Raw genomic sequence first — 26,829 nt, forward strand, 5'->3', positions numbered from 1 at the left:
TGATTTGTGTTTATCAAACCTGGAAATTATGATATCGAACTGAAAATATTTGACTATTAATTTAGTAATCGAATAATCGCTGCAGCTCTATGCTCAAGACAAAACTATCTTAATGAATCAAAGGCATTTTTGTCGTCTATTACAGGTACAATTCAGCTGCACTGCTCACTAGTGTTAAGTAGAGCATTCAATTGAGGAACTTGTCTTGGTCCATTTTATATTTGTCAGTGCTTCCTTTGCCAAGACATGTGAGAGGAGTTGGATAATAAAATAGGGCCAACAGAAGAAGAAATAGAGGATGGGCCAACAGCAATGAAAGGCAGGAAGTAACATACATTTGTTTATATTTAAAAGTTATACACTTTTAAAGCAATGTGCCACTCATTACTTGGTATCATTATGGGTCAGATTGAAAAACCAGGATTCAGAAACCTAAACCACCAAAGGAAAACATGAATTTTATGTCAAGCTTATTAAGGATGAAAGAAGAATGAAAATGGAGACAAATCCGTATGAATGTCTTGCTAAGCTTTCCAACTTTAATCAAAAAAGAATGGTTCTGTGACAACCACTTGACATTATAATAATGTTTGTGACCTGAGTTAACATGTGAAGTCACACACAGAAACATAAATATTAACTTATTTTTTGCTATCCGTTATAAACTTACTATGGTCAGTCAAGAGAATACAGGTTTTTAGACACTTCCGCAATGGTTTACATCTCCAAACCAGGAGGCTATATTCAATTTTCATAAACTGTCTAAGGTCTGCACACATTTTTAAACTTGCTAAACTTGGATGATTACCGTGAGAAGTGTTCTTAAAATCACTTGTAGTATTGCACTGGGTCCTTTATCAAACACAAAATGCACCTCCCTGACTATTTCTTCGCCCCCCCTAAAAGCCACAGTAACCTGGAAATGACACAACTATTTCTCCAGTCAAATGTTTTTGACAAAGAAAAGCCGGAGCAGCAAATATGGGTTACCTGACAAAGTGGCTAGTTAAATCACCTAAGCTGCCAACCACAGCCATGACTTGCCAAATGACTTGGCAGCATGTTGGGTTTACTGGCTGGTGCTGAATTCACATCATGCAGGTGGCCAGTCAGGTCAGTCTCATGTCTTTAAAGCAAATGAATAGTCTCTTTTAACTTTGACATTTTGAAACAGCTGCCGTTAAAGGCAATAAAGCAAATCATGGTGATCTAACAACCTTTTTTTCCCATTAAATTCATCAGACACTTCATCTGTAAAATAAAGTCAAATCATTTGCTGGTAATATTCATTCATTAGTTCATAATTCATACATTATTTATTACATGGAAGGTGAAGTTTGTTTTACTTCACCTTCCATGACTAATGTTATTACAGTTAGAAAAAAGAGAACACACGGCAATGCAGTCAGTAAAGCCATTATTTAATTGTCAACAGAAGTTCTGCCCACAGTTGTACCATGTGTTGGATTTAAGCACTAATCTGCCTTAGCTATATGTCTAGAACATGCTTATCATCAAGGCAGCCTTCACCCTCCTCACCTCAGCTACACACATCTGCCGCAGTGCGAGCTACAGCGACGCATAAAACTGGGCCAGAAATGACACAAGATGATGTTTGGGGTATTTTAGGGTAAAGGATGTGTGGATCGCAGCAGGCTGTGTTTTCTTTCTCACCTGCATGTTTGTGGTGGGGATGTGCTTTCTGGCCTTGGTGACTGCTTCCCTGCTGCAGGAAAAGAGCAGCACCCTTCACCATTGAAGAAGCTCTCACTCAGGCTGCAAAACATACAGAACAGAGAGGAGTTACGATTACAGAAACACTGACGCAATTCAAACAGCACAATTAAGCGGATTAGTCCCAGCTTGTTCACATGACAGACAACAAGACAAAGTAATATTCCACAGGACATTTCAGTTTTGGGAGCAGTTGATGATTAGATGAGCATAAACTAAAGAAAGCACCAGCAAGTCCAAATCTGGATCACCATCAAAGTTCAATCATTTCTTCCTTGAGTCATCACCATTCAATTCTGTCCAATATTTTTGAGTTATGCTGCTCTCAAACAGACAAACGTGTCCAAGAAACATGAACTCCTTGGCAGGGGTAATCAAGGTTGTCTACAGCTGATGAACAGCTGAGTGGAAATGTCCAGGCACAACATTACAGAGGCAGACCTGAGGTCTGCAGCAACCATGAATCAAGCTCTGATCCCAAATGCTTATCTGTCTTTGTTTCCATTGTATGGCTTGCACTCAGAACTGACTCGCTGTAATGAAACACATACCTAAATAATTGACCAAACGGCTGTGGTTTGTTTGTGATGCTCTACTTTCACTGTGACCAAACAGCAGCAATTATCAGTTCACAGGGTTCACACCTGCCTGCAAAAAGTCCCAACGACTTCAGGTTACGGTTTGCAGCCAACAACAGATGACATAAGCAAGGAGAAGGAGGTGAGGTGTTTCCTCCAGGCTACATTCAATGATTTCACTGGAAGACCATGCGAACGCGTTCATAAATCTACCTGACAGTGGGGCGGGACACATGTACAATGTACTGTGTGTGTGCAGTCAAGCGAATCAGGACATCGTTATTAAAAAGCACAGAAAGTGACAGCAACAAAAATGGTTGAACAGATGCAAAAGATAGATATCTAAATGAAGAAATCAACGCACTATAAAGTCATATAAAGAATCATATAAAAGACACACGTCACACAGGGATTCCATTCCCAGGCAGTGCAGTGCATTTACTTTGCAAATAATGTCCCTATAGTGGGAGCAATAAATTCTTCTCCTCTCATCTTAAAATCATGATAGATATGCACAGATAACGGGAAAAGGTGAAATTGGTACTTAAGACAAGTGATAACTAGGGATAACTAACGAGTATGAAAATAATTGTCAGTTGCAGCCCTGACGTGATCAGAGTGGAGCTGAGGAATTTGGGCATAGAATATTAAATAACTAATCAATAAAATAATGAATTAAATAATTATAATCAGAGTCACCTTATCTGTCACTCCATCTTAATCTAATGTGACTATACCAGTGTGTGAAGTATATGTGAGGAAGAGGAGGATGATGAGAGAGAGCAAACTATCTTATTGGGAATAAATCTGCCTCCTGTGAAAAGTGCGTAGCTGACTTTGCTCGACCTATTTACACCACTGTATTTTAACGTTGTTGATAATGGTGTTACTCCGACAGCTTGAGAAAAGTTTGAGAACCACTGATTTAAATTACATCAAAGACTAATAGTTCATACCCGGCTCTGAAACTGCTTCACTCAATACCCTCTAGCTGATCACATTTTGAAAACCTACACACAAAAAGCAGAACTGGGCCGTAGAGATGTTTTTATGGGAACAATGGACGTTGTTTGTGCACCTCACAAAAAATTCTCTCCACCCCCAGCGCTGCAGAAACAAAGTTCCTCAGTGACTAAGCAGCATGGGGGTGGACACTTCTCAACAAGAGCTTCTGTCTCACTTTGGTGGATTTTTGTTCCAGTACATACTCTGTTTGAGATTTACGAGGCTATCAGCGAATGGTGGATGTACGACACAAGAAAGAGTGATAATGCCAAGAGCAACTACTGCAAATCCCTGCTGCTCCAATTCCCCATTTGAACTAGCAACCCAACTTTAAGCTCTTTGATACCTGATAGCTTCCTAGAAAAAAAAAACTATGTAATGGGACACTTTTGAAAACTTAGAGTGTGTAAACTTGTCCTTATCTGTATATCAAGGGCGGTCACACAGCTTCACAGACCTGACTCAGACATACCAATTAATCTGTCCTACTATCAGTTTCTCCACAAACACTAGGCCTAACAATATATCTAGTATCAAAAAACAAACAGTCAGTATGACAGAAAAGCCTGCCAGATAGTCAGAGGCATCCTTTACAGAGAGACAAGGAATGCCAACACATCAGTTCACAGAAATATCACTAACACCATCATGTGTGAACTGCTGAGTGTCAGCTGTATGTGTGAATGGTAACTAGCTCTGATTGTCCTCAAATCACCTGTATAATTTCAGTAATTGGTCAGGTCAGAGAGCATAAAGTGACATTATGGTAACTGCTGCAAAATCACCCTGGCAACATTCACAATCTTGCTAAATAAAATAAAATAGCAAATAACCATTTAGCTAAGAACGAGATGAACCGTGAGCTCAAAATTCATCACAGTTTAAAGTAGCTCCACTTTTAAAAGATGATCTTAGACTCACATGCGGTTTATCTGACTCTGCGTCAGCACAGCGTTTTCCACAAAATAAGGTAACATCTTCATCACGGCCTCTTTGACGGGTTCTACAACCAGATGCATCCTGCAGACTGGAACAAAGCCTTGGCTTCACGGGTATGAGCTACCACCTCTTCATCCTCCTCCAGACAGGACCAGAATGTTTAAGAAGTGGAGCAGCTTCAGGCGTTGGCCTGCCACTTTTGAGTGACAGACTGTACTCATCTGTGCTGCTCAGTGAAGAAGAACCGTCTGTTCAGATGCCACTCCCTCTGCCACCTCCCCCTCCTCCTTCATCTGAGCGTCTCTGAGTGCGAGTCAGAGTCAGACTCCTGCCTGAAGGGACGTAGTGCAGCCTCCACCCGCTGCTTCAGGCAAACACAACTGTGCTTGTCTCTCCTTGTCCCTTACTCTGCTCTGTCTGTGCGACGCAGGGCTGAAATTACATTGTACTACATGTAATGTCCCAGTTTGCTAAACACTAATCAGTGTTTCCTGACATTTTACAGACCAAAAAAAGTACTCAATTAATCGAGAAAATAAACCGACAGATTTATCGATTATGAAAATAATTGTCAGTTGCAGCCCTTTCAATATTTTCCACACCTGAGAATGATGATGTGCTCAAAGTTCTAGTTTTGTCCATCATCCAAAGTTAACTTGTTTTAATTTCTGAACAAAGAATCCAGAATATATTATATATATTTAACACAAAAATCAAGCCAATCTCAAATTGAAGATTTCATGTCTGTCTGTATTTACTCAGTGATTCATTCACTTTCCTCACTCATCAGGTGGTGTGACTCATATCAAAGTGAACAACAGGTTTCGTCTTTATATAGAAACCATCTTTCTTAAACAGAGAGTGCCACTTTCTCTGTCTTCCTGGGGAAAAGCAACACCCGTTGCACGATTGGAGGAAGAAACAAAAAAAAAAAAGAGAGGTTGGAAGAGACATTTTTGGCACAAACTCTTCTAAGGGGGTGTCTCCATGTGCATGCCACCATAGGGGTCAACAGCATCCAAATCCAAGGTAGTGCCTCCAGGGAGCTTAATACTTGGGCCAAGCATGGGTGGAAAGGGCAGTGAGAACTGGCCATCTCCCAAATCTGCCGAATCTCATTATAGCCAGGCTTATAAGAGAGGGATTATCTTGTCTCCCTGTCTTTCTCCTCCGAGTGGCCGGCACTGGCTGTCACTCTCAAACAAGGACCTCAAAGAAATAACAATGTAATTATTAGAGAGTGCAATACCATGTTAGGGATAACGTATCATTTAAAATTGCAGTGAGCTGTGTTCCTCAGTGTGGCAGTGTTTTGATCTCAGGTCAACAGGTGACATTCCAGTGCTGCAAACAGGAGCAAACAGGTCAGAGGATGACTGAAAACACACAGAAAAGAAATGTTCTGCTTTAAAAAACCCAGTTGTTCAGCAGTTTGATGGGATAAACACTCCCTGTCCCCAACTACCCATGTGCTGCTGGTGTATACAAACAAATACTCCCTCAGTCAGGTCTGATAGTAACAGCAAAAATGAACCATGGAAAAATACAACGATACTAAATCCATTCAAAAACAGCAGAAGAAATTGAGCCTGCAGCCCTACACGTTGGTATGTTTGGGTACAGGGCAAACAATGATTTCCTTTCTCACTCTCTCACTAAGCAATGAAACCCACCACAAGTCCACAAAAAAATAGCATGACACTGTTAATCTGGGTGGATTTGCTGACAGACATGACCGATGGCTCTGGGCTCTGAGGCGTCTGCAACACCTGGTCACGAGCAGATACTGCGCTCCACATGCTGACTGATATCCTTTCTGTTCCAGGTAGAAACTTGGAAAGCTCAGGTGTTATGGACTTAAAATAATATTGCAGTATATTTTGACTTGTATATCCTGGTTATTGTTTTATAATGGGACATAAGGTCACACTTGTGACCCCACCTTTCGCCCCACGTCAGTTGGGATTGGCTCCAGCCCTCCTGCGACCCTCATGTGGAGGATAAAGTAGTAGATAATGAGTGAGGCAGAAAAGATGGCATGACACCATGTTAAAGTAAAGTTTGCTGCTGTAACAGTAGCCAGATGGAAGATGGTTGGGGCCAAACAGGACCAGATGTTCTCTAAACCACAACTGAATTATGAGTTGCACCAGTTTTTGAGTGAGGTGCACTCCATTATACCAAGAGGGACTCACTACAAAAGGCCCCCTTCACACCTGCAATTGGATAGTGCCTGACCACATGTAAGTACAGGTGTAAATACACCCGCGATGCATTGAGGAAGGATTGTTATCTGATCTGCCACACCACCTACAACTACCTGAACAGAAACATGTAATCGAGCACAGCTAACGAGAAAACGGCGACAAAACTGCACAGTCCCCTCTGCTTTTCACAATTTTCCGCTTGTCGAGTGTTTAACAAGTCACAAGGTAAAAAGTCTCTTCTTGGGGCTGCCAGTTGCACAATGTTGGCATTTTCTCAGTTACACCACTGAAAAGAGGTAGAGCGAGAGCGGGGGGCAGTACAGGGAGGAACAAATATCCTCAGTTGTCAGTGGAGACATGGACAGCCTGAGCAGGACAAACACAACATCATCATGTGACTGAGGGAAGAAAAACGTGTGGACAGAGCAATCCAAGCAAATTTAAAATTCAAATCCAGCATTTATATTACTTCCAATCTTTAAATGTGAGTTCAAAAGAACTGATCTTACCCCAGTACTGAATCCTGCCTCCTCATTCCAAACACTGCATCTACGTGCAACATTCACACACATTTCTCCCAATGTGTGCAATTTCACAAGATGAAATCACTCTTGGTTTTAAGCCATCAACCACTGCACGATGTTTATACTGCCTACACTCAACCCTCCGGGCTTGTCATCGTTATCAAGGTCGGTCTGGAACAGCCAATACTTTCAATTGGCATTTATGTAGCTATCTGTAAACAGATGTAACCATCTATCAGGTGTACTACATCATTATAACCTCATTAAAAAAAGAAACATCATCTGTCAAATAAAAGATGACTTAATGTGCCATAATATTAAACAACATGAATTAACAAGCAATTTGATGACATAACTTGGATTACCAGCCCCTGAAAAATGGGAACTATCTAATGCAAGACAGGACTTGCTTTATAGTGCATAGATCTCAGATGCGCACACACACACACACACAGTTTCTTAATAAAGGTACAAAGTCACATTTTTAGTTCTTCCTGTCATAATACCTGCCACAGGTACTTTCATGGTACATTTGCTGCAGCTTTTAACACAAAACTGTCTTTATAAGGTTTAAACTAAGGACGAGCATGAATATTCTATCATTTGGAGTAGTGGTTAATACTCTTGCCTTTACCCCGGGTTCACGACCCAGTCATAACAAGGGCCTTTCTGCACGGAGTTTGCATGTTCTCCCGGTGTGTGCGCGTTTCTGTCGGTTCCCCATTTCCGCCCACAGTCCAAATATGCAGATTTGGGGATTAGGAAAATTGGACATTCTAATTCAGTGTTGTTGGTTGAATGTCCCTGTGAAGGACTGGGGACCATTTTATCAATAATTGAAGTGATTAAAACAAGGTGGCAGCAGCAGCAAGCATTTAGTTAGTGAACTGCAGCATGTTTGCAGAAGTGATGAAATTTACTGGGGTCATTAAATGCATCACATTAGTTGCTCTTCTTAGCTCAACACGATGTGAACCTTGCATTACTCTCACTAGCTCTCATGCAATGGAGTTTGTTGTTTGTTTTTTCATTTATTATTATAAGTATTTTTTTTTTTTTTCTTAGTGAATGTATGTCTGAAAGAGGACTCCAATTTAATCAGCAAATAATTGCTGTACATGACTCAAACAATCAAGTATCTAGCTTTCTGCCCATCCATACAATACAAGAACATTAAAGCATTTAATAAAAAAGCAAAGTAAAAGTGACTCAAGTGATTCACAGCTGAAAAGCAAAGTTATCAATAAGTGTTCCTTCAAAAATACTGAAACACCTGCCCTGTGTTTCCCCTTTGCCAAGACTGTTGCATCCCAACATAGTCTGGTTTGTCCTTCCACTGTTTCAAAAAACATACACTTTTTTATTACACTTCTCATTAAAACATAGAACATGTAACATGTGTAACATAAGAGACTACTGGAAATACAGTGCTTTCCTACAGTTGTTTATTAGGAATTGATGAGTCTGCCAACAAGACAGACAGACAGGTGTTTTCTTACACTGACACTCAGTCGTTAAAGCCAGCCAGTTTGCCCCGAATCCAGATTTCAGTTAATGACTCAAAGACAGATGGAACCACTCAGTGAACACCTGTGTATAAAATCAAACCTGATTTATCTTGCACCATGCAACTGAGGGATTAAACTTAAAATAAACGTACCTCTGATTTGTTCGCCGTTCATCTTCACTCCCAAAATCCTGCAATATAAATAACAGGGAAAATATTAGACCACACTGCATCCATTTTATTGCAGTATCAACAAGTATTCTCAGCCTGTCATCATACTCTGTGGGAACCTGTCTATGTTTTAAACTTTGATAAATGAAATTGACTAGATACTCCATAAAAAGGAGACACCACACCGTGTTAATGTTTAAGAATCAAATGTAAATATTATAATTCTTTCAATGCACAATTACGATTAAGACACTTAATCTTAATGTTGGCAATGTACTTTTTTTTTTAAGGCAGATACATTCCACTAAATATCAGTCAAAGCAGCAAGAGAAGCTTGTAAGCTGTGTGAGAAATTTCAACAACTTTAGATGAAAGCATAGACATGCTTAACTCCATATATGTTAATGCAGTCTGTGATCAATTACATGGCAAGAAAATAACCACAATAGTGTTTGGAGGGGGTGATGGCAAGACTGCAAAGCAAAATGCAAGTATGGTAGGATTAATGTAAAGGTCTGACTGTTTTTGCAACAAAATACAACTGATATCAATCGTGCTTGATACTTATGGAGACCCCCATCCATTTATACATGATTAGGTTTTTCTAAAAATTAAGCCCCCTGTGACCCATTTATAAGGAAATCCAAATCTGTGTTTAACTACAAAGTGCTGGAAATGTTCCTAAATACTTAATACTTGACATGGGATTCATGTGTATGGGCTTATGTATTAATGTTTACGAGCAGGTTTAATAAATAAGGAACCAAAACTCTGTTTTGCCTTTGAAATAAAAATAAATAAACTGAAAAGGTTAATTTAAAAACCCAAAGTTAGGGAAGGGAAAGTTAAATGACATTGTTCATTGAAACAACTGACAGAAAAATTTAAGGGCATGTTGACATGGTTTTTTCCACTGTCAGGGATGATTTGTACAGCTGAAACAACAAAACGGTGGAGGGTACCATTTCTACAAAGAACATAACACAACTTTTAACTTCAAGGGAGGGTGCAATAATGCATTTAATGTATTAGGTGAAATCTTAAAAAATGTACTACCTTGTGTTTGCATGTGATAAATCCCTGTTAACAACTACTCTCCTCTCCCTCTTCCTACAGTAGTATTCCTTCACCACACCCACCCCTCAGTACATGACATCATAGCTGCAGTAGCTTCTTGCCAGCTTTATCCATTACACCTCACTATAACGCTGCTGGACTACACCACCCGCACTAGGACACTTAAGGACAGTGGCAAAACCAATCAGACAGCAAAAAATACAAATAAAATTTAACATAATATTAACAACAATAATAATAATAATACTAAGGATAAGAAGAAGAAGCATTGTCTTTGCAATAAGCAACTATGTTGTAGTGACCTTTAACTGTAGCATAGTTTGTTTTGCCTGAAAACAGCTGGAGCTCATACACTTATGGTTGTAAATACATGCAATGGTGGATGTCAACCCTGGTTTCTCTGATGTGGTTACACAGCAGAACAAGATACTTTACTGTTTCTAGCTTGTGGTTAGCGCCCCCATCTGGCAACTGGTATACTTAAAGGTGTAAAAAAAAGCAGGAAGGAAGTTATATTTGAGTAAATGTAGCTGCATGTGACATATGAATAATGACATTTTTTGTACCCTGTGACATTTAATAAATAAGTGAATTATTGAATACATAAAAAAAGCTCAATGTGTCTCTTTAGTTACTACAGAGAAGTATTAACAGCCTTTAAAGTGTATCCTGTCTTTTTTGTGTCCCAGTCAGTAAATCTCATATTTGCCACCTATATTTACTGGAATGATCAACTAGAAAACTAACAATAAAAAAAATATATTCAGTGTAATTAACTGTTTCTGATTTATTGTCTGCAGAGAGAAAGAGAGGAAGAGAAAACTTTACGATATTGCACCAAATTTTATGATGTGCTGTGAATTGTGCAACACGTCTCAAAAACACTATGCACACACACTTATTCACACACTGTACCTGCATTTACCATAAATATTAAATTAACATAATTAATAACAGTATATCAAGAGCATCAGCATCATAAAAGAACATTACAACATATTTTAAAGCATACTGCACACTGTGTGCCAGTGTTATTGCCATAAAGCATGACCTCAGTGACTGCACATACAAGATAAACAGAAAAGTGGTTTATTCCGGAGAGATTATGATGAATTATAATGATGCAGAGGTGGTGGCAGAAGAGGGGGTGTCTTTCTAATATAGTTCAGTCCATTCAAATTAAAACATATATCATTAACCATATAACAGAACAGTACATACATAAAAAACAGTGAGTTTATTTAGCAATGATTTGTTGTACTGCGGAGCTAAATCTGAGCCAAACACTGTGATCATTTAATGTTCAATGTAAGCCACATCATAAACAGCTAACGTTAGCTACCGCTTATAAAAAAAATAGCACTCGACAAAAGTGGTCATTTTTAATATAAAACTATATTATTACAAAAAAATGTCTCCGTCAAAAGTGCTAGCATGTGATGGACACATAAATCTATCAGTCACGTAGACGCTTGCTAGCCACCGTCAGCTAACAGCCTAGCATAACATGTTAACTAACGGTGCTAATGTAGCTTCAATCAGCGGGCCTTTCTCCAGCAACGTCCCCCCCTCAACACCACCACCACCGCCACCACCACCTCACTGCACCGCAGCACTGGTTCACTCCAACCAGGACAAAACTGACCTCCCCCGCGGCCGTGGTTGCTGTGCTCCCGGTGGAAGCGGCGCTCGGGGTCGGAGACCGCTGCAGAGTCACCAACGCCATGGCTGGAAGCTGAGTATGATGATGATGATGATGATGCACCGGCCGGCCGATATGGCCTGGTGAGCTGCTGCTGCTAGCTGCTGCTGCTAGCTGTACCGGGCTAACGATGCATTGGGAGGGAGAGAGGCAACGAGGAAGGGAGGGGAGGTGGCGAGAGAAAGGGAAACCCCTTCAACCAATATTATTATTTCCTCTCACAGTTATCCTAACCAACATACTATAGTGATTCACAGTATGAATGCAACAAGTGTTAAAAAAAAAAAAGTTTCACTTTACATTAAATTGTCTGTATTTGAGCTACAAACAGGTTGGAGTATGACCAAGGATGGATTATTGAAAGGGTCGACAAGACTGGGGGTCCTGAAGCCCAAGCCTCTGCACTTCTATCCTGATATCTTTGCTACTAGTGGCTTTTTACTTTTCACAGACCTTTAGTTTTCTTCAGATAGACAGATATTGTGATGTATGGCTATATGATTGTCTTGCAAATATTGATTATAGCTGCATGCTTGCAGGCAGCACTTTCAAGCCCTCAGAATTAAGCTCCTCCTTTTTTTCATGACAGCACCACTTCTCCAAAATGTATACTGTGTATAATTTTAAACAAATTAAACTTAACTCACTAAGTACTTACACTGTGATTGATCATCTATATATAGTATATGTATGAAACGAGCAGTCTGCTCTGTTCTTGACAGATGGTACGTGATGAATGTCTACAACTGCGTTGACTCCGCCCCCTAGTTGTGAGCTCTCGTGCTCTTGCGCTGACCCCGCCCCCTCCTCGTCAGGCCTTCTCACTGATTGGCTGGCGGGCGGTGTCATGAGAAGTGTTATGAGCCGGTTGTGTGTGACTAAACTTCCGCAGATCCTGCAGCCGAATACCAGACTGGAGGTAAAGTTCAAACTTTTTCCATTAGATGAGTGATTTATCTACACAGTTTCCGCATCCACTGTGTGCTTTTGTGTTAAAATAATGCAGCACTTTGTAGTTAGTTTTCCTCTGCAGTCACCTCTAAAATGCTGCTTCGATCAAGACTCACGTACATGTTGCTCTCTGTTACGTAATATGCAGCTGGACTTTTAATACAAAACACTCGTCCCTTCTTCACGTTATAAAAGTCTATAATGTAATTACTGGCTAATAATCTACTCAAATTTTGGGAACCAACAAAGTAATAACAAGTCTCTGTGTGCATAAGTACAATATTTGTTTAACATATGGTTTAATTTCAGTCTGGAGAATAATAAAGGATGGCTTGTATAAACTATATATATTAGTTGTGAATATTAGATTTAGCAAGTGACATGATGAAGTGATTGAATTCTTTGTGTTTGTGAGAAAGTAAGAAATAAATGAATATACTTAATTCATTAACCAGTGTCCAATCTGATGTAGCAGAATACAGAACTACACGTATGATGACTAACTTTCATTTGTTGTTGTATCTCATATTTGTGCAGACATGCGCGTGGCAGTGATTGGAGCTGGCGTCATCGGGCTATCGACGGCTCAGAGCATCTATGAGCGCTATCATTCCACTGTCACTCCTCTGACCATCGAGGTGTACGCAGACCGTTTCACTCCACTGACCACGAGTGATGGAGCTGCCGGCTTCTGGCAGCCGTACCTGTACGACAAAGGCAACGTCAATGAGACGTAAGTGCCTTTTGTTTCTCTTCTTTACACAGGCTACAAAATAGTCAGTACCCCCGTTAATGCTGTATTTGTCCTTACCTTCAGACAATGGAATAAAGAGACATTTGACTACTTGCTGAGCTTCCTCAGTTCACCAGAGTCCATAAAAATGGGTATATTCCTTCAGTCTGGCTATAACGTCTGCACTGAACCAACCCCAGTGAGTAGTGTTTGTCTCTTTAAGCACACACACACACACACACACAGTAAAACTGACCTCAAATGACACTGACAACTTCTATGAAAGCAGGTCAAGACTTTATTCTCACAATTCTGGCTTTTTTAATTTATGAATTTTTAAACATATGTGGCCCAAATCCTCTTCTGTAAAAGAAAAAAAAGAACTATATATCTATACCTATATACAATCTACATAGAAAAATCACAGGAGGACTGGCGTTTAGTGTGGACTAGCTTAAACAGATGGAGAGTCTGGCAGGAGATATTTGGTTTGCTTTTTCATCACACCACATGTTAAAAGTAAACAATCTAGATCACATGAGCCGTGTTGAAAAAAAAAGAGAAAAAGTAGCCTCTCTCATGGTTGTGTTTACTGGCAGACTCCGGTGTTATAGCTGGGATTCTGTCTCCCGTGTGTTGGTGTCATTGTGTTTTTATTTGTTTTTGTTCGCAGGATCCTTCCTTTAAAGATTCTGTCCTAGGTTTCAGAAAGCTCAGTGACCGGGAGCTGCAGTTGTTTCCTGGATACAGGTAGGTTCTCGCTCTGTTGTGTTGATAAGACGAGATAATCCATGACCACCACAGTACAACAGAAAGACTCTCTCACTATCTTTGTCTGATGAAGCTCTCAGATTATATTTGTGTCTTCTTTCTATGTCCAGTTATGGGTGGTTCAACACTGCTCTCATGGTGGAAGGCAAAACTTACTTGCCCTGGCTGATGGATTGGTGAGTATTTAACTTATTTCAGCATTAAAACTTTCACAAGCTCTGAACTGAACTCTGTTTCGTCATAATGTGGCACCTGTGTGATGCAACATTTACGACCCAGCACAAAGATGAAAGAGAACACAGATTGGTGGCTATAAAAAAAACTCTGGGATTTGTTCACTGGCCTATAAATATGACGATAAAGTAACATCGCAGATGCCAGCTGACATTAAACACCACCACCGACCAACCACTGGCCCATAAATCCTGTATCTACCCTCTGAGATCAATAAAATGTTATCTTATCTCACATGGTCAAGACGTTGTCAGTGTCAGTTTAGAAACCATTGATAGTGATTCTGATCAAAATGACTAAATCAACTATGTGCTCCATTTAAACACCTTGTTATTCACAGGTTGCAGAAGCGTGGAGTGAAATTTTACCACAGGAAAATAGAGTCCTTCAAGGAGGTGAGTCATTATTGTAGTTGCTTAAACTCCAACTTCTCCAGAATGTCTCTAATCGCTGTTGTTATCTCTTATTGTCCTTGCCTGTTGCAGTTGGCAGAAACTGGGGCAGACGTGATCATTAACTGCACTGGCGTGAGATCAGGTGATCTTCAGCCGGACCCAGACCTGAAACCAGGCCGCGGTCAGATTGTGAAGGTGAGAGTGAACGACTTTAATTGTCTGTTTAAAGTTTGTATGAGCAGCTATAAAAGTGCAGGAGAAATAGTGGACGAGTCGTGTTGTTTCCCGGCGTTTCAGGTGGATGCTCCGTGGTTGAAGCATTGGATTATTACCCACAACTTCAAGACGGGATTCTACAACTCGCCGTACATCATCCCAGGGTAGTGCGAGTGACACCATACCATGAATGGCTGCAGCACACAGACACATTTTCAGTAGTGTCTGCAATGTCAGCTGGTAGTAGCATTTGGATGTTGTATGGCTTTGATTTATTTCTTATTTCTAAATTTCTCTTGTCTGCAGGAGTCGTCTTGTGACTGTGGGTGGGGTTTGCCAGATTGGAAACTGGAGTGAACAGAACAACTCCATTGACCATAAGGACATCTGGGAAGAGGCCTGCAAGCTCGTGCCCAGTCTCCAGGTTTGCTGATGCTAAAATGTTGATTGTCAGAGAGTCATTTTGATAAATTCCTTCACTCTGTTCATCACGTTGGCTTTGACAGAGATACCTATGGTCATAGACTTCCAGTTGAACCCTTAAAGCTTTGTGATTTCACTGGCGCCATGGCGAGTTTTTTCACCCTGGGATTCACAGACATGAAGATACCAGCTATCAAACACTCATATGTCCTCTACCATCGATCGATTTTAGTCTTAATTAAATCATAGATTACAAAAGTGACATCCTGTGCTGCTGAACTCATACTTCCATCCTCCTTCATGGGTTTCACTTACCAAACCAGAAGACTATGACAATTATTATATTACAGTCTATAGTTTTCAGTTACATAAGAATAATACAATGTGCAAAATAGACCATAGACACATTTTCTTGGTGCAAACGTGGGACAACTTAAATGTCTTGTTGTCCAACACTAGCATGCCAAGATAGTGGACGACTGGTCCGGCCTCAGACCTGTTAGAACTAAAGTCCGACTGGAGCGGGAGACCATTCAGGCTGGTATTACTAACATGGAGGTAAGTCATACTTTTTGACCAGGACTTTTAACTGAAAAATGACCGTCGTATGATCTTGTAAAAAATATTGTGACATTCTTTTAGGTGATCCACAACTACGGCCATGGAGGTTTCGGACTCACCATTCACAGGGGCTGCGCTGAGGAGGCAGCGAGGCTCTTCGGTCAGATCGTGGACGCAAAAGGCAACGGACCAAGAGCTCGCTTGTAAATTTGAGTCATGGTGAAGACACTTCAATTTAAATTTCATAATCAGTGCCTTTTAATTTAGTGCAATTTCTTTAGTGCAATAGAAATCAGTGGGGGTAACATGATGAAATGTTACAAAAAGTTCCGTCCAGTATTAATTAATAGATGGTTCATCTATGGAAGCAATAATTTGAAAAGTATAGAATGTTTACATGACAATGAAAAGCTCAGTAAAAGTAGATACTGACATTATTTGGCGATGAAGCCAAATCTTAGATTTTCTTTAGTAGAAAATAACAACAGTAATCCAGTGCTCTTTTTGAAAGATCATTTACTACGATATTATACACATTTACACCCAGAGTATTGACAAGAATCTGTGCACACAGACACACAACGCAGTACTCTATCTCAAACACTGGCAGGTTAAGTGTGAGCCTGCTGCTGGATCTGTGCTGGATGCTGTTCGTTTGTGTTGTTGTTTTTTATTACTTTCATCAGTGTGTTACTGATAGAAACAGATTTGTCAAAGTCTTTTTCCACATCACCTTTTTTTTTTTTAAACAAACAAAAGCAAAGACAACACTAAACCAGGTATCAATGCGCTTTTCACAGAAAGTAACATCCGGGTGAATGAGTTCCATCTGTGCACAATCTCTGAGTGAAGCAAAAGATGCAACATGACTTTATGGTCCTAACACCATATACTCATTTACTGCTATTTAAATTTGAGACACATTTGGGTCATTGCAGTGTCGAAATTGCAATGTCCTAATACTTTTATAATTTGTCCAGGATCAGTGGACTCATTCAGTTTGTGTTATAAATCTTGCACCTTTGTCGATTGTATTATGCTCTGATTCAGACTTTGACAGATTTATCAGCTTATTGCCATATTATGATCCAGAAATCGTGTTATTAGAGTAATAACTGGAGTTAAATCTGTCTTAACCTTACTTTTTATGAGAGAATAAATACTAGAATGTGAAATACTCTAGTTTAAATAAAAAGTATAATGATGACTGACTGTCCACTTTTTCCTTTCATTCCCTTGACACAAGTAACTCCAGATTTAAGTTTGTTATTAATGCATTTTGAGAGGCAATTTGTTTACCAAGTTCTCTAACCATCTATGTCCAGAATGCAAATAAAAGCTTGTTTTTCCACTGAGTTAAGAGCAGATCTCTCAACCACAAATTAAATAGGTAGTTTTAAGGCTCTTAAAAAAAGATAGTTGTTTGAAGCGAATTCCTCTAACACTTTCTTGGTTGCCCTTTTATTTCTCTTACATTAGAAAAACAGGATTCAAATACTTTGAATATTTGAATTCCCACTTCTTCTATAAGGTTTCCAAATGTGCCCACCATTTTTTTCTCTGACTTGTTCAGGTCGTTTGGTTTTTCCCAGTCACCCTGTGTGCACTTACACTGTGGAAAAACTGTGACAGCAATGGCGGTTGTAGACTACAAGTACAGTGATGTGTGAAAAGGTTGCGCTGCCTGGCTTACAGGGTCATAGGGTGGGACTGGAGATGGACACGGAAAGCTGGTGTAGCTCTGTCGCCTCTCCTCTCCACTGCAGTGTCCTCTGTTGTTCTCCAGCCAGCGTGTCCTCAGCCCTGGGAGCCAGAGTGAGGGATTCCTTCTGAGCTGTGGGAGGAGGCCCGGCCCATCATCTCTTGGCCCCATTCCCGATGGCTGGACTCCTGCAGGCCCCGGCCTGTCGTCTCAATTGGCAGTGCACATGAGGCGATGGCGGCCAGCAGGCAGCAGCAGCAGTACACGGACAGAGCCAGGTATATGGAGGACTCAAGCATCACCTGCAGAATGAAGACCAGAAACAAATATCTTAACCCCTTTTCATGTTATTCTGTATTTAAATTTCAAAAGTAACAGCTGAGAGTTACCTGTGCAACAAACGGTGTAATGAGTGCACCAACTCTGGCCATTCCACTGCTTGTTCCCAGGCCCAAGGCCCTGGTTGCTGTTGGGTAAACCTGCAGGAGTTTTACACAACACTGCTCAGATTCTGTCTCTCTTTGCTCAGCTATTGATTTAATGTAAGCTGGACTAAACTCTGTTTGCATATTAAACAATACAAGCAAAACACTGCAGCGTAATTGAATATCTAACCTCGGGAGTGTACACATACGCCGCCTGGAACCCTCCTGCGATGAAGGCTCTGGCGATGAATATTAACACGGTCATGGACGTTCTGCAAGAGATTGATCAGTGTCATTTAGAGTGGATGAACACAGCGTCCACACTTCATCAGCTGTTTGGAAAAAAAAAATATGAAAGTGTGGTCCACAGTACCTCCCAACACAGCCATAGAGTGGAATGATACACATCGAGAAGACAAAGAAACACAGCGCCATAGTCTTCCTCCTTCCCAGTCGATCAATAGCCCACAGTGTCACCAGCAGTCCTGTGCAAAATAAACAGAAACAGTTGTCAAATGATTTCACGGTAAAACACATCAGCTTCACATGACTCTCTTTGTTTCTCAATAGAGTGGTGTTTAAAGCTTGTGTCACCCAGACACTTTCCTCTACTGCACACAGGAAGTGATTTGTTTTTCAGTTTTCTAATCTGCTTTCCAATTCCTGCTACTGTCGGCCTTCTTATAGAAAAGCACATGATTTTAATTTAGTAAATTAGTAAACAAAAAATAACAGCTTACAAACTCAAGTCCAAACAGAATAATAACATAAGCAACAACAAAAAAATCACCAAAAGGTAAGCACTAATCTTAGTTACTGTCACTGCTCTCTCCAGTTCATCTCTCTGTTTGACTGGTCTGGTTTATCAGGGATACAAGTAAATACTGATCAGCATTCAATAACTGTCTGCATAAAGGGCCTTCAGTGAAAAAACAAACATCAGCAGTATATAATAAATGAAATTTCATCATAACATGTTAATAATCACAATATTACAATAGTTCACATGTGGTAACAATACCTAACTTCCACAATAAACACTGTTGTAAAGACTAGATGTAAAAAGCCAGTCACCATACATGACCACCGTACATATTTACTGGAAAATACAGTATTACATTACATGTTGAAGAGAATAAAGAAACATGTACCTGGGAATTCAGACAGCGTTGTCCATAGTAGATCTTTATAGTCGTCAGAGTTCAGATATTTACACTCCAAGCTGCAAGGGGGCTCCATCTTATTGCCTTTGGACACTAGAGGGCGGCACAAAACAACAACAGTCAGTCACTCAGTCTACAGTCTGTGATGCTCACTTCACAGAGTACTATGCTGATCAGTTCCATGATCTGCAGTATAAAGTACCTTAAAGGGATACTTGAGTAAAAGTATCTTTACCAGAAAAAGACTTTGGTAGAAGTCACTTGTTTATAATATTAAAAGTCTTAAAGTATATGACATTTACTGTACTAAAGGACAGTATCAAAAGTCATTTTCTGATATAAAATGTACTTAAGTTTTAGAAGTAAAACTTAAGTTAACTTAAAAAAGTGGGGAGTAAGGAATGAGCCGTGGTAGCTCAGTGGTAGGGTGAGTTGCCTTTCAACTGGAAGGTTGTGGGTTCAATTCCTGGCTCTTCTAGTCTATATGTGTCCCTGAGCAAGACACTTAACCCCATGCAGCGTGTGAATGGCTGAATAGCAAAACTATAGTGTAAAGCACTAGAAAAGCTCTATATAAATACAGACCATTACAAACTCTTTTTCTGATTTTATTTGGTAGTAAGGAGTAACAAATATAGTTAGAGGAAATAGTGGAGTAAAAGTAAAGGTTGGTAGAAACGTTGCTCCTGTGCTGGCAGCGTGTGATGAAAGTGTGAGTGGCAGAAACTGTAGTGTAAAAGCAGCTTTCATCAAGACTAGAAAAGTGCTATATAAATACAGACCCTTCACCATTAAATGCTGACGATAATGAATCACACGAGTCAGTCACCTCATGGCTGTGCCAAGTTTAAATGCATGTTCTTTGTGTGTGACTCACTTCCACATACACCTCCCTCCTGAAACAGCTCAGTGGTCAGAAGCACCAGTCCATAGTAGGAGAAGGCGTTTGCAAACCTGAGAAAACAATAATGAAACAGAGCTCATTCGTCATAAAACACGGATTCATTATGTTCGTTGAACAAGGAGAATTTTGTTTACCAGATAAACCACAGCAGGACGGTGGTCCAGCGAAATTTTGATGAAAATAAGTCTTGAATCTTTCCACGTTCCTCCTGATTAAAAGGTTAGACAGTGTTCAACACGACAGCTGGCCATACATGAATAATGTGTTTTGTAGAAAACAGACTGCACCTGTCTGGCAGCGACTAGTTTTCCCAGTGGCATTGGTGCTCCATTCTCTGCGGCAATGCGCTTCAGCGTGGCCAGAGCTTTTTCCTGGTTTCCTGTCAGCACGTCGTATCGCGCGCTCTCTGGAAGCCACTGCTCCGCCAACCCACCAAAAAAAAATGTGAAAGCTGTAATCTGATGTGTTCACATACAGTAAGACGTTGCAATACCGTTGACGTCATCATACTCACGAAACACAGGATGGAAAAGATGAAGAGAGGTATGGTAGAAAGGCCGAGCAGCCATCGCCAGCCCAGAGTGGGCATCACCAGGATCGCTAAGAGGACCTCAAACACGGTGCCCAAGGCCCAAAATATCTGCAAAAGCAAACACAGTCAAAGTAAGTTAGAAAAACAAAAATGTCACGTTATTGGCATTTTATGAGCAAAACAGTGCTGTGCATGTTTTCTGGGTGTCATTACAGAGATGAGTTCACACAATGCTGATTAAGCCTCTCAGCTCCACACAATTCTTTCTGGCTGTCTTAGTGTTTTCCTTGTGTCGCCAATGACATTCCTGCACTGCACACAGGAAGTGACTTTACATCATGACTGACTGAGGTGAGGTGAGGTGGACGCAAAACAGCTACAAAGCACCAGTAAAGGGAGACGGCTGAACAAAATAGAATACAAAACTAGTCAAACCAGGGTTCCCACACCTTGGCTGACATTAAATTCAAGGACTTTCCAGGACCAATTCCCTCAGATTCAAGAAGTGAATTTTCTAACATTATCTTAAGATGAGAGGGCAACTTGTAAGAGCCGCTTTGCCTGTGGCATCCATTTTTGTGATTGTCCTTGGGATCTTTGGTCAAAGTCAGTCTTTGTCATTTTCTTTGGTAAACCAGAGATCTTGGAATGTTCCCTGGCATCACGTCATTTGCTCTCTCCTGCTTCACGTTACTCACTCATTGTTGTGCATGGAATGTCACGTCAACGGCGGAGCGAGACAGTGGACAGTGTCCAACTTCTCGCTAACACAAACACTCCCTTTTTAAATATTCCAACAAGTTCTATGATTTTTCAGCTTCTTAAATTTGAATATTTTCTGCTTTCTTTGCTCATAGAACATAGAACATAGAAATCATTAAAACAGAATCATTTTGGTTTGTGGACAAAACAAGACATTTGAGAACATCATCATCATCAAGGTTTGGGTAACACTGATCAACAATTTTCAAGATTTTCTGACATTTTACGTAACAAACAAGTACTCAATTAATCAAGAAAATGATTGTTAGTTGCAGCCCTACTCAGAATTCCTCAGAACTTCTGCACTGAGGCTTAAACACTATGGCTATGGGTAAGTGGATGTTTAGTAGTGTGACATAATACAGGTTGGCCTATACCTCAATCAGCAGGATACACGTGGCTCTAGACTTCATTGGGAGAAATTCAGCATACAGTGTCACCCTGATAAAGACAAGACAAGACATTTTCGCTGTTAATCCAAAATCTTGAATCATTAACAACAGCGTCGTTTGACACAACGATGAATTCTGTTAACTCACGACTGTGGAGCTCCTCCTATGCCAAAGCCCACCAGTGCACGGAGGACAAGGATCCAGCCGTAAACGGGTGCAAACGCACTCATCACGCCATAGAACATGGTCCACAACACGCTCATCTTCAGACCCTGTGTGTGTGTGTGTGTGTGTGTGTGTGAATATGAGGAAAACACATACGTTTGTCTTACAGTAAAACACAAACATAAATCATCTCCATGTCAAATTGATGCAAATCATTGGAAACTTACCGTCTTCCTGCCGTATCTGTCAGCGATGTTTCCCCAAAGAGAGGAGCTGATCATCATCCCAATAAACACGGCCTGCAATCAATTAAAAACAGAGTTAATATGATGGACAACCTGTACACTTACACACTGTAAACAGTACAACAGCCTTTGTTACATCTGTCATCTGTTAAGGTGATGTTTTGTGTTATTTGACTGAATCGTTAATTTCCTGTTTTATTTTGGTGTTGACTTCTCATTTCAGATTCTTCACTTCCTCGGACCTGATTGCTAACCCCGCCCATAATTATCCCCAACCTCTTGTAGTACATATATATACAGTATATTCCTTGATTTTCAAATTCCATGGTTATCAAACTGTGGTACATATGCTTCCTCTGGTGTTACTTGGAGGAAAAATCAGAAATACGGTTCTACTGTATATACTGCACCAGGGTATGTAATCAGAGTGCGTCAAAAACAATTAACAACAATAATGGCACTATACCAGTGTGTGAAGTGTATGTGAGGGAAGAGGAGGATGATGAGAGAGCAACTTATCTTATTGGGAATAAATCTGCCTCCTGTAAAAAATCTGTAGCCGACCTTGCTCGACTTATTTATTTACTCCACTTCAAGAGCTCGATATTTTCTCAGGTGGTATAAATTGGTATAAAAAGGTTTGAGAACCCCTGGTTTCGTTCTATGATCTTTTGCCTGTTTTTGCCTCTGCGTTTTGTGCTTTTGTTTATGGACTGTTTACTGTGTACCAACCGACCTTGGATTTCCCCCTGAGTAAAGAGATTAGCGTTTGCATCCTCCTGTCAGTGTGTAACAGCTTTATTTTTTGGTGTGAGCCATTATAATTTACTGAATGTGCTTTTTTTTTTTTAAATGTTAGTATGAATGCTGTGCGTCTCAATGAGATATTTTATTAGAAATATGCGCCGTTCAAACGCGGTCGCTAAAATCCACTGCGGTTCGTTTGTTTACAAGTTGTCTCATGTTGCACGCGCCATATCTACAGACATTAGAAACCATTAGGAGCACCACTGCTTTCCACAGGGCTGTCACGGTTCAATTCAACCACTCGATCGATAACCATCAGGGAGGTCGTCAGGCAATGAAAGCACAAGCACTTTATGGACATTAGAGAGCTTCAGTACCGACGTGAGCAGTGCCACCTCGAGGCTGGGCAGTCTCCATTCACAGTGAAGCTGTGGGGCTAAGATGCTCAGGATCATCATCTCCATGGCATCTGCCATCTAAACAAACACACAAGTGACAAGTCACAGTAGATTTGTTTTGCAGTTTGAAGACAGACAGCACAGACATGATGTATTGAATATAAACATTATAAAAACTAAACAAGACATCTTCAGGCTTCACAAAATGCATTTTTTTCATCTTCTTGTGTGTTGTTGAGTCAGTTATGATAAATGATATATCGCATATTATTTTTAAATACAGAGAGAAGTGATAATTGTGCAGAAGTCACAAAATAATAGACTTTCTTTCTTTTATGTTTGCTCATAAAAATGGGCCAATCATGTTTTTGCCCAGTTGTCTAGGAGAGATGATCTCCTGAAGTTATTGCATGAGTCAATGTTTTCAGTAGAAAACGAAAGTGATGGCTGCGCTTTAGCGGGAAAATATTTGGATTCCTGATAATGTTTGTGTGTTTACACACACACACAAACACACATCCTCTCACACACACACATGCACAAACTAATGCCATACACACATGGGTGCACTCTCATTGAGGGACGTGTAGGTTGGAGTATAAAAGGTGAGGAGCTCAAATTCACTGTTTAGAAGGCTCCGAACATGATTTAAAATAGTTTCCTGAGCGCTCTAACTGTCTTGCTGAGACAAGTTTCCAAACCATGCGATCAGACAATAACTGATTCAAAGGACAAAGCATTTCTCACCCAGGACAAACCAGTGAGGATGGAGAGCTTCCACTGAAATGTCCCAAAGCCTATGGCCTCTACGGCATCTTCAACCATGAACGTGTCTGAAGGAACGAGAGAGCATGTGAGTCTAATCCAAGTATGTCAAGTAGGATTGAGGATTTAAAACCAAAACTGCCATACTGTACCATCAGTGGGGTTGGCAAACTCCCGGGGTACCGGAGCTCCATCTGTGAGAGCCACGGACTCCAGGTCAGTATGCTCTGCAGCAATCCTGATAACCTGCTCTCTGTTCTCGCCATCATCCTCGGAGCGCGTGCTCTCACCTGTGCGTCGGAAGCGGACAACACTACATACAAAAAAAACAACAAATATAAGCAGGTCATTTCAACGAGAGCAGGGAAATTAGAGGACTCACATACTGCAAAATGACCGGCCGGATGATTTTTCAGGAGACTACAGTGCCAGGACAAACCTGAGTGCAGATGAGAGTCAGAGGCTGTTGCCTAGGTGATCTATGAGCTTTTTCTATCTGTGATTTTGTTAATGGGCGGTGATGCCGCTCTATGGATGAAATGCCAAGTGAAAGCAGCTCTGCACACTTAACTTTGCTGCCTGACAAGCTTATAAAAGCTAATTATCCATGCAAGTGTATGTTTTTCTAGTGATGGAGGATGTAATCCTCTCCCACGTGTGCATAATAATTAGTTGAATCATGCAAAGAGGACTTCGAGAGCGAGCGAGCCAGTGATGTCTAATCACTGTGATTATTACACCACCGTCGACTTGAAATGAACATCATTGCCGCATACGAGTTTGTAAGGGAACAAGTTCATCCAGGAACGTCTGTCTTTCTCTGTAAGCTACAGTTATTTTCACTGTCAATCTCTTCAGGATAAAATACAAAAAGTGGTTACACAACAATACAAATAAATAACATATTTATTCAGGATGGCTTTTAATACCAAGTAGTGCAGTGACACTCTTTTTATTCTTTACATTTTGTATTATTTACTTATTTATGCTCTTCTGATTGTTCAATCACATGTGTGTGTAATAGATTTAGGGCTGCAACATTTAGTTGATTAGTCGATTATTAGGCGATTACTAAATTAATCATCAACTATTTTGATAAAGATGGCGTTTTTAGATTCTTACATGTGATTATTCCCTGGTTACTTTGCTCCATTTAGCAACGAAATCACTCAAACTGAAGGACATCGTCATTTTGAGGATTGGGGAAACATCAATCAACATTTTATCTGACATTTATTGGACCAAACAAGTACTGGATTAATCGAGAAAATAATCGATTAAAAAAGTTATTGTTTCACCGGATCACAGGTAAAACATTTCCACCATCTTTATGCTCCCACACTCACTGTTTTTAAATCTCATCTAAAAAAAACCACTTGGGTTCCCTGACCATGTATAAGAGTTGGCATTGTTAGTGTTTAATATTTTTCATTGACCTTTCTGTGTTTCATTAGTTTTATAATCCGCTTTTTTATTCTGCTTTATGTATTTACACCACATACAGTTCTTTGAATTCAATTCTATTTTATTTGTATAGCGCCGAATGACAACGTAGAGAAAAAAAACTCCCTTTTAACAGGAAGAAATCTCTGACAGAACCAGACTCAAAGATGTGCGGCCATCTGCCTCGACCGGTTGGGGTGAAAGGAAAAATGGGGGGGCAGAGGAGAGGGGAAAGGGGAGAGAAAGGGGGAAGAGAAGAGGGAGGTGGTAGAGATAAGAGAGAGACCAGGAGCCGAAATACAACAATTGTATCAAGTTATAAGTTTAGACAAGACAGTTCTAAATCAGTTATGACATGTTTATAGAAATACAATGTCATGTATACACACTTTGGTCAAGTCTGCTGCTTGTAAATGTGCTATAGAAATAAATCTGGATTGGATTCACTGATTAGTAAGTAAGTAAATTTAATTTATAAAGCACATTTACACACAGCATACGCTGACCAAAGTGCTGTACAGTGAAAGACTAAAAAAGACACAAAATAATACAAAGTAATACAAAAAACATTTGACCAATAGTCATCATTAGATTAGAGCTTCATGCATGTGCAGCAGGGTTGAAGTAAATCACGAATAGACACTGAGGCATGACAACAAACACTGACATGTGATTGTAATGTAAAACACATCAGAGATAAATATCAGTAAAGCTGCTCCCTGTGAATAAATAAGTCTTCTAAGAGAAATGCTGCTGTAAACAACCTGCGGTACCATCAGGGAGAGAGGGCTGTCTGTTTTAATGTGCTTTCAAATGAAATGACTGCTGTTATTTTTCTGTGCTCCACACATAGAGATAATCATGTAAACACGACGCGAGGCTGTCAGAGGACGACGTGTCGGACAAACACACGCTCGACAATTGACCGAATATCACGGAGAAAAAAAGGCGTTGAGATGCGGAGAGAGTGTGTTTTACTCACGGCAGCTGTCTCAGTTGGAACAGATCATCGTCCATGTTTGTGTGCATTGGCGTGACGCTCCTTTCCGCCTCATCGTCGTTCACATTGTCTTCGAGGAGAAGCAGCGATTTCAGCACCGAGGAGAGCGACCCTGCAGCTCCGGGGTCCGCCGAACAACCGGCCAATGAGAGGACGCCGTGCGCGAGACGTGGAGCGGGAGCGTGGATAATGGATGAGCCCGCGTGGGAGCGCTGAGGTCCACACGTGACCTGTCAACAGTCCCCGCTCAGTGATGGGACCTGGGACGGATTATGAGGCAGTGGGGGCCCTGGGCTCAGACTGGAAAAGGGGCCCCCACACTCTTAATGTGCTTTTTTTTAAGCCAACACCTGACTAATAATTTCAATAATGATACTAAAAATATGAGTGAGTGGCCCTTTTAGACACATCATTTAACTTAATTTGACTGAGGGCCCTATTAAGAGGTGAAGACATCA

General features: G+C 40.5%; 3 protein-coding genes across 4 annotated transcripts in view; 1 reads left to right on the forward strand and 2 right to left on the reverse strand.

The window, feature by feature from the left end:
* The window catches only part of ssh1a (slingshot protein phosphatase 1a), a 22,650-nt gene extending 11,037 nt beyond the window's left edge, over window positions 1-11,613 (reverse strand). The window contains 5 exon segments of the mRNA XM_058635900.1: window positions 1,553-1,569; window positions 1,675-1,756; window positions 1,758-1,776; window positions 8,648-8,685; window positions 11,388-11,613. Of these exon segments, the coding sequence (XP_058491883.1) occupies window positions 1,553-1,569; window positions 1,675-1,756; window positions 1,758-1,776; window positions 8,648-8,685; window positions 11,388-11,468 (237 nt within the window). The 5' untranslated portion in view covers window positions 11,469-11,613.
* Window positions 11,614-12,202: 589 nt separating this feature from the next.
* LOC131463659 (D-amino-acid oxidase-like) lies at window positions 12,203-17,587 on the forward strand. 2 transcript variants are annotated; one of them, XM_058635510.1, is made up of 12 exons: window positions 12,204-12,363; window positions 12,933-13,128; window positions 13,213-13,327; window positions 13,802-13,878; window positions 14,010-14,075; window positions 14,474-14,528; window positions 14,619-14,723; window positions 14,826-14,908; window positions 15,051-15,168; window positions 15,627-15,725; window positions 15,810-15,947; window positions 17,424-17,587. In XM_058635510.1, exons 2-11 carry the CDS (start codon window positions 12,935-12,937, stop codon window positions 15,933-15,935), a joined length of 1,038 nt encoding a protein of 345 aa, XP_058491493.1. In that variant the 5' UTR covers window positions 12,204-12,363; window positions 12,933-12,934; the 3' UTR covers window positions 15,936-15,947; window positions 17,424-17,587. The 2 variants fall into 2 exon arrangements, with proteins under 2 accessions (XP_058491492.1, XP_058491493.1); XM_058635509.1 differs by lacking the exon at window positions 17,424-17,587 and having other exon boundaries at window positions 12,203-12,363; window positions 15,810-16,935.
* On the reverse strand, window positions 17,526-26,686 carry svopa (SV2 related protein a). The gene is made up of 16 exons (XM_058635508.1): window positions 26,354-26,686; window positions 24,081-24,241; window positions 23,911-23,996; window positions 23,143-23,241; window positions 22,001-22,072; window positions 21,756-21,880; window positions 21,594-21,657; window positions 20,437-20,562; window positions 20,210-20,338; window positions 20,057-20,130; window positions 19,896-19,972; window positions 19,007-19,111; window positions 18,229-18,340; window positions 18,046-18,127; window positions 17,820-17,909; window positions 17,526-17,732 (listed from the first exon to the last, which is right to left on the reverse strand). The coding sequence occupies exons 1-16, from the start codon at window positions 26,398-26,400 to the stop codon at window positions 17,526-17,528; spliced, it is 1,656 nt and encodes a 551-aa protein (XP_058491491.1). The 5' UTR covers window positions 26,401-26,686.
* Window positions 26,687-26,829: the final 143 nt, after the last annotated feature.

This window comes from Solea solea, chromosome 8, assembly GCF_958295425.1.
Source record: "Solea solea chromosome 8, fSolSol10.1, whole genome shotgun sequence".
NCBI classification, from domain to species: domain Eukaryota; kingdom Metazoa; phylum Chordata; class Actinopteri; order Pleuronectiformes; family Soleidae; genus Solea; species Solea solea.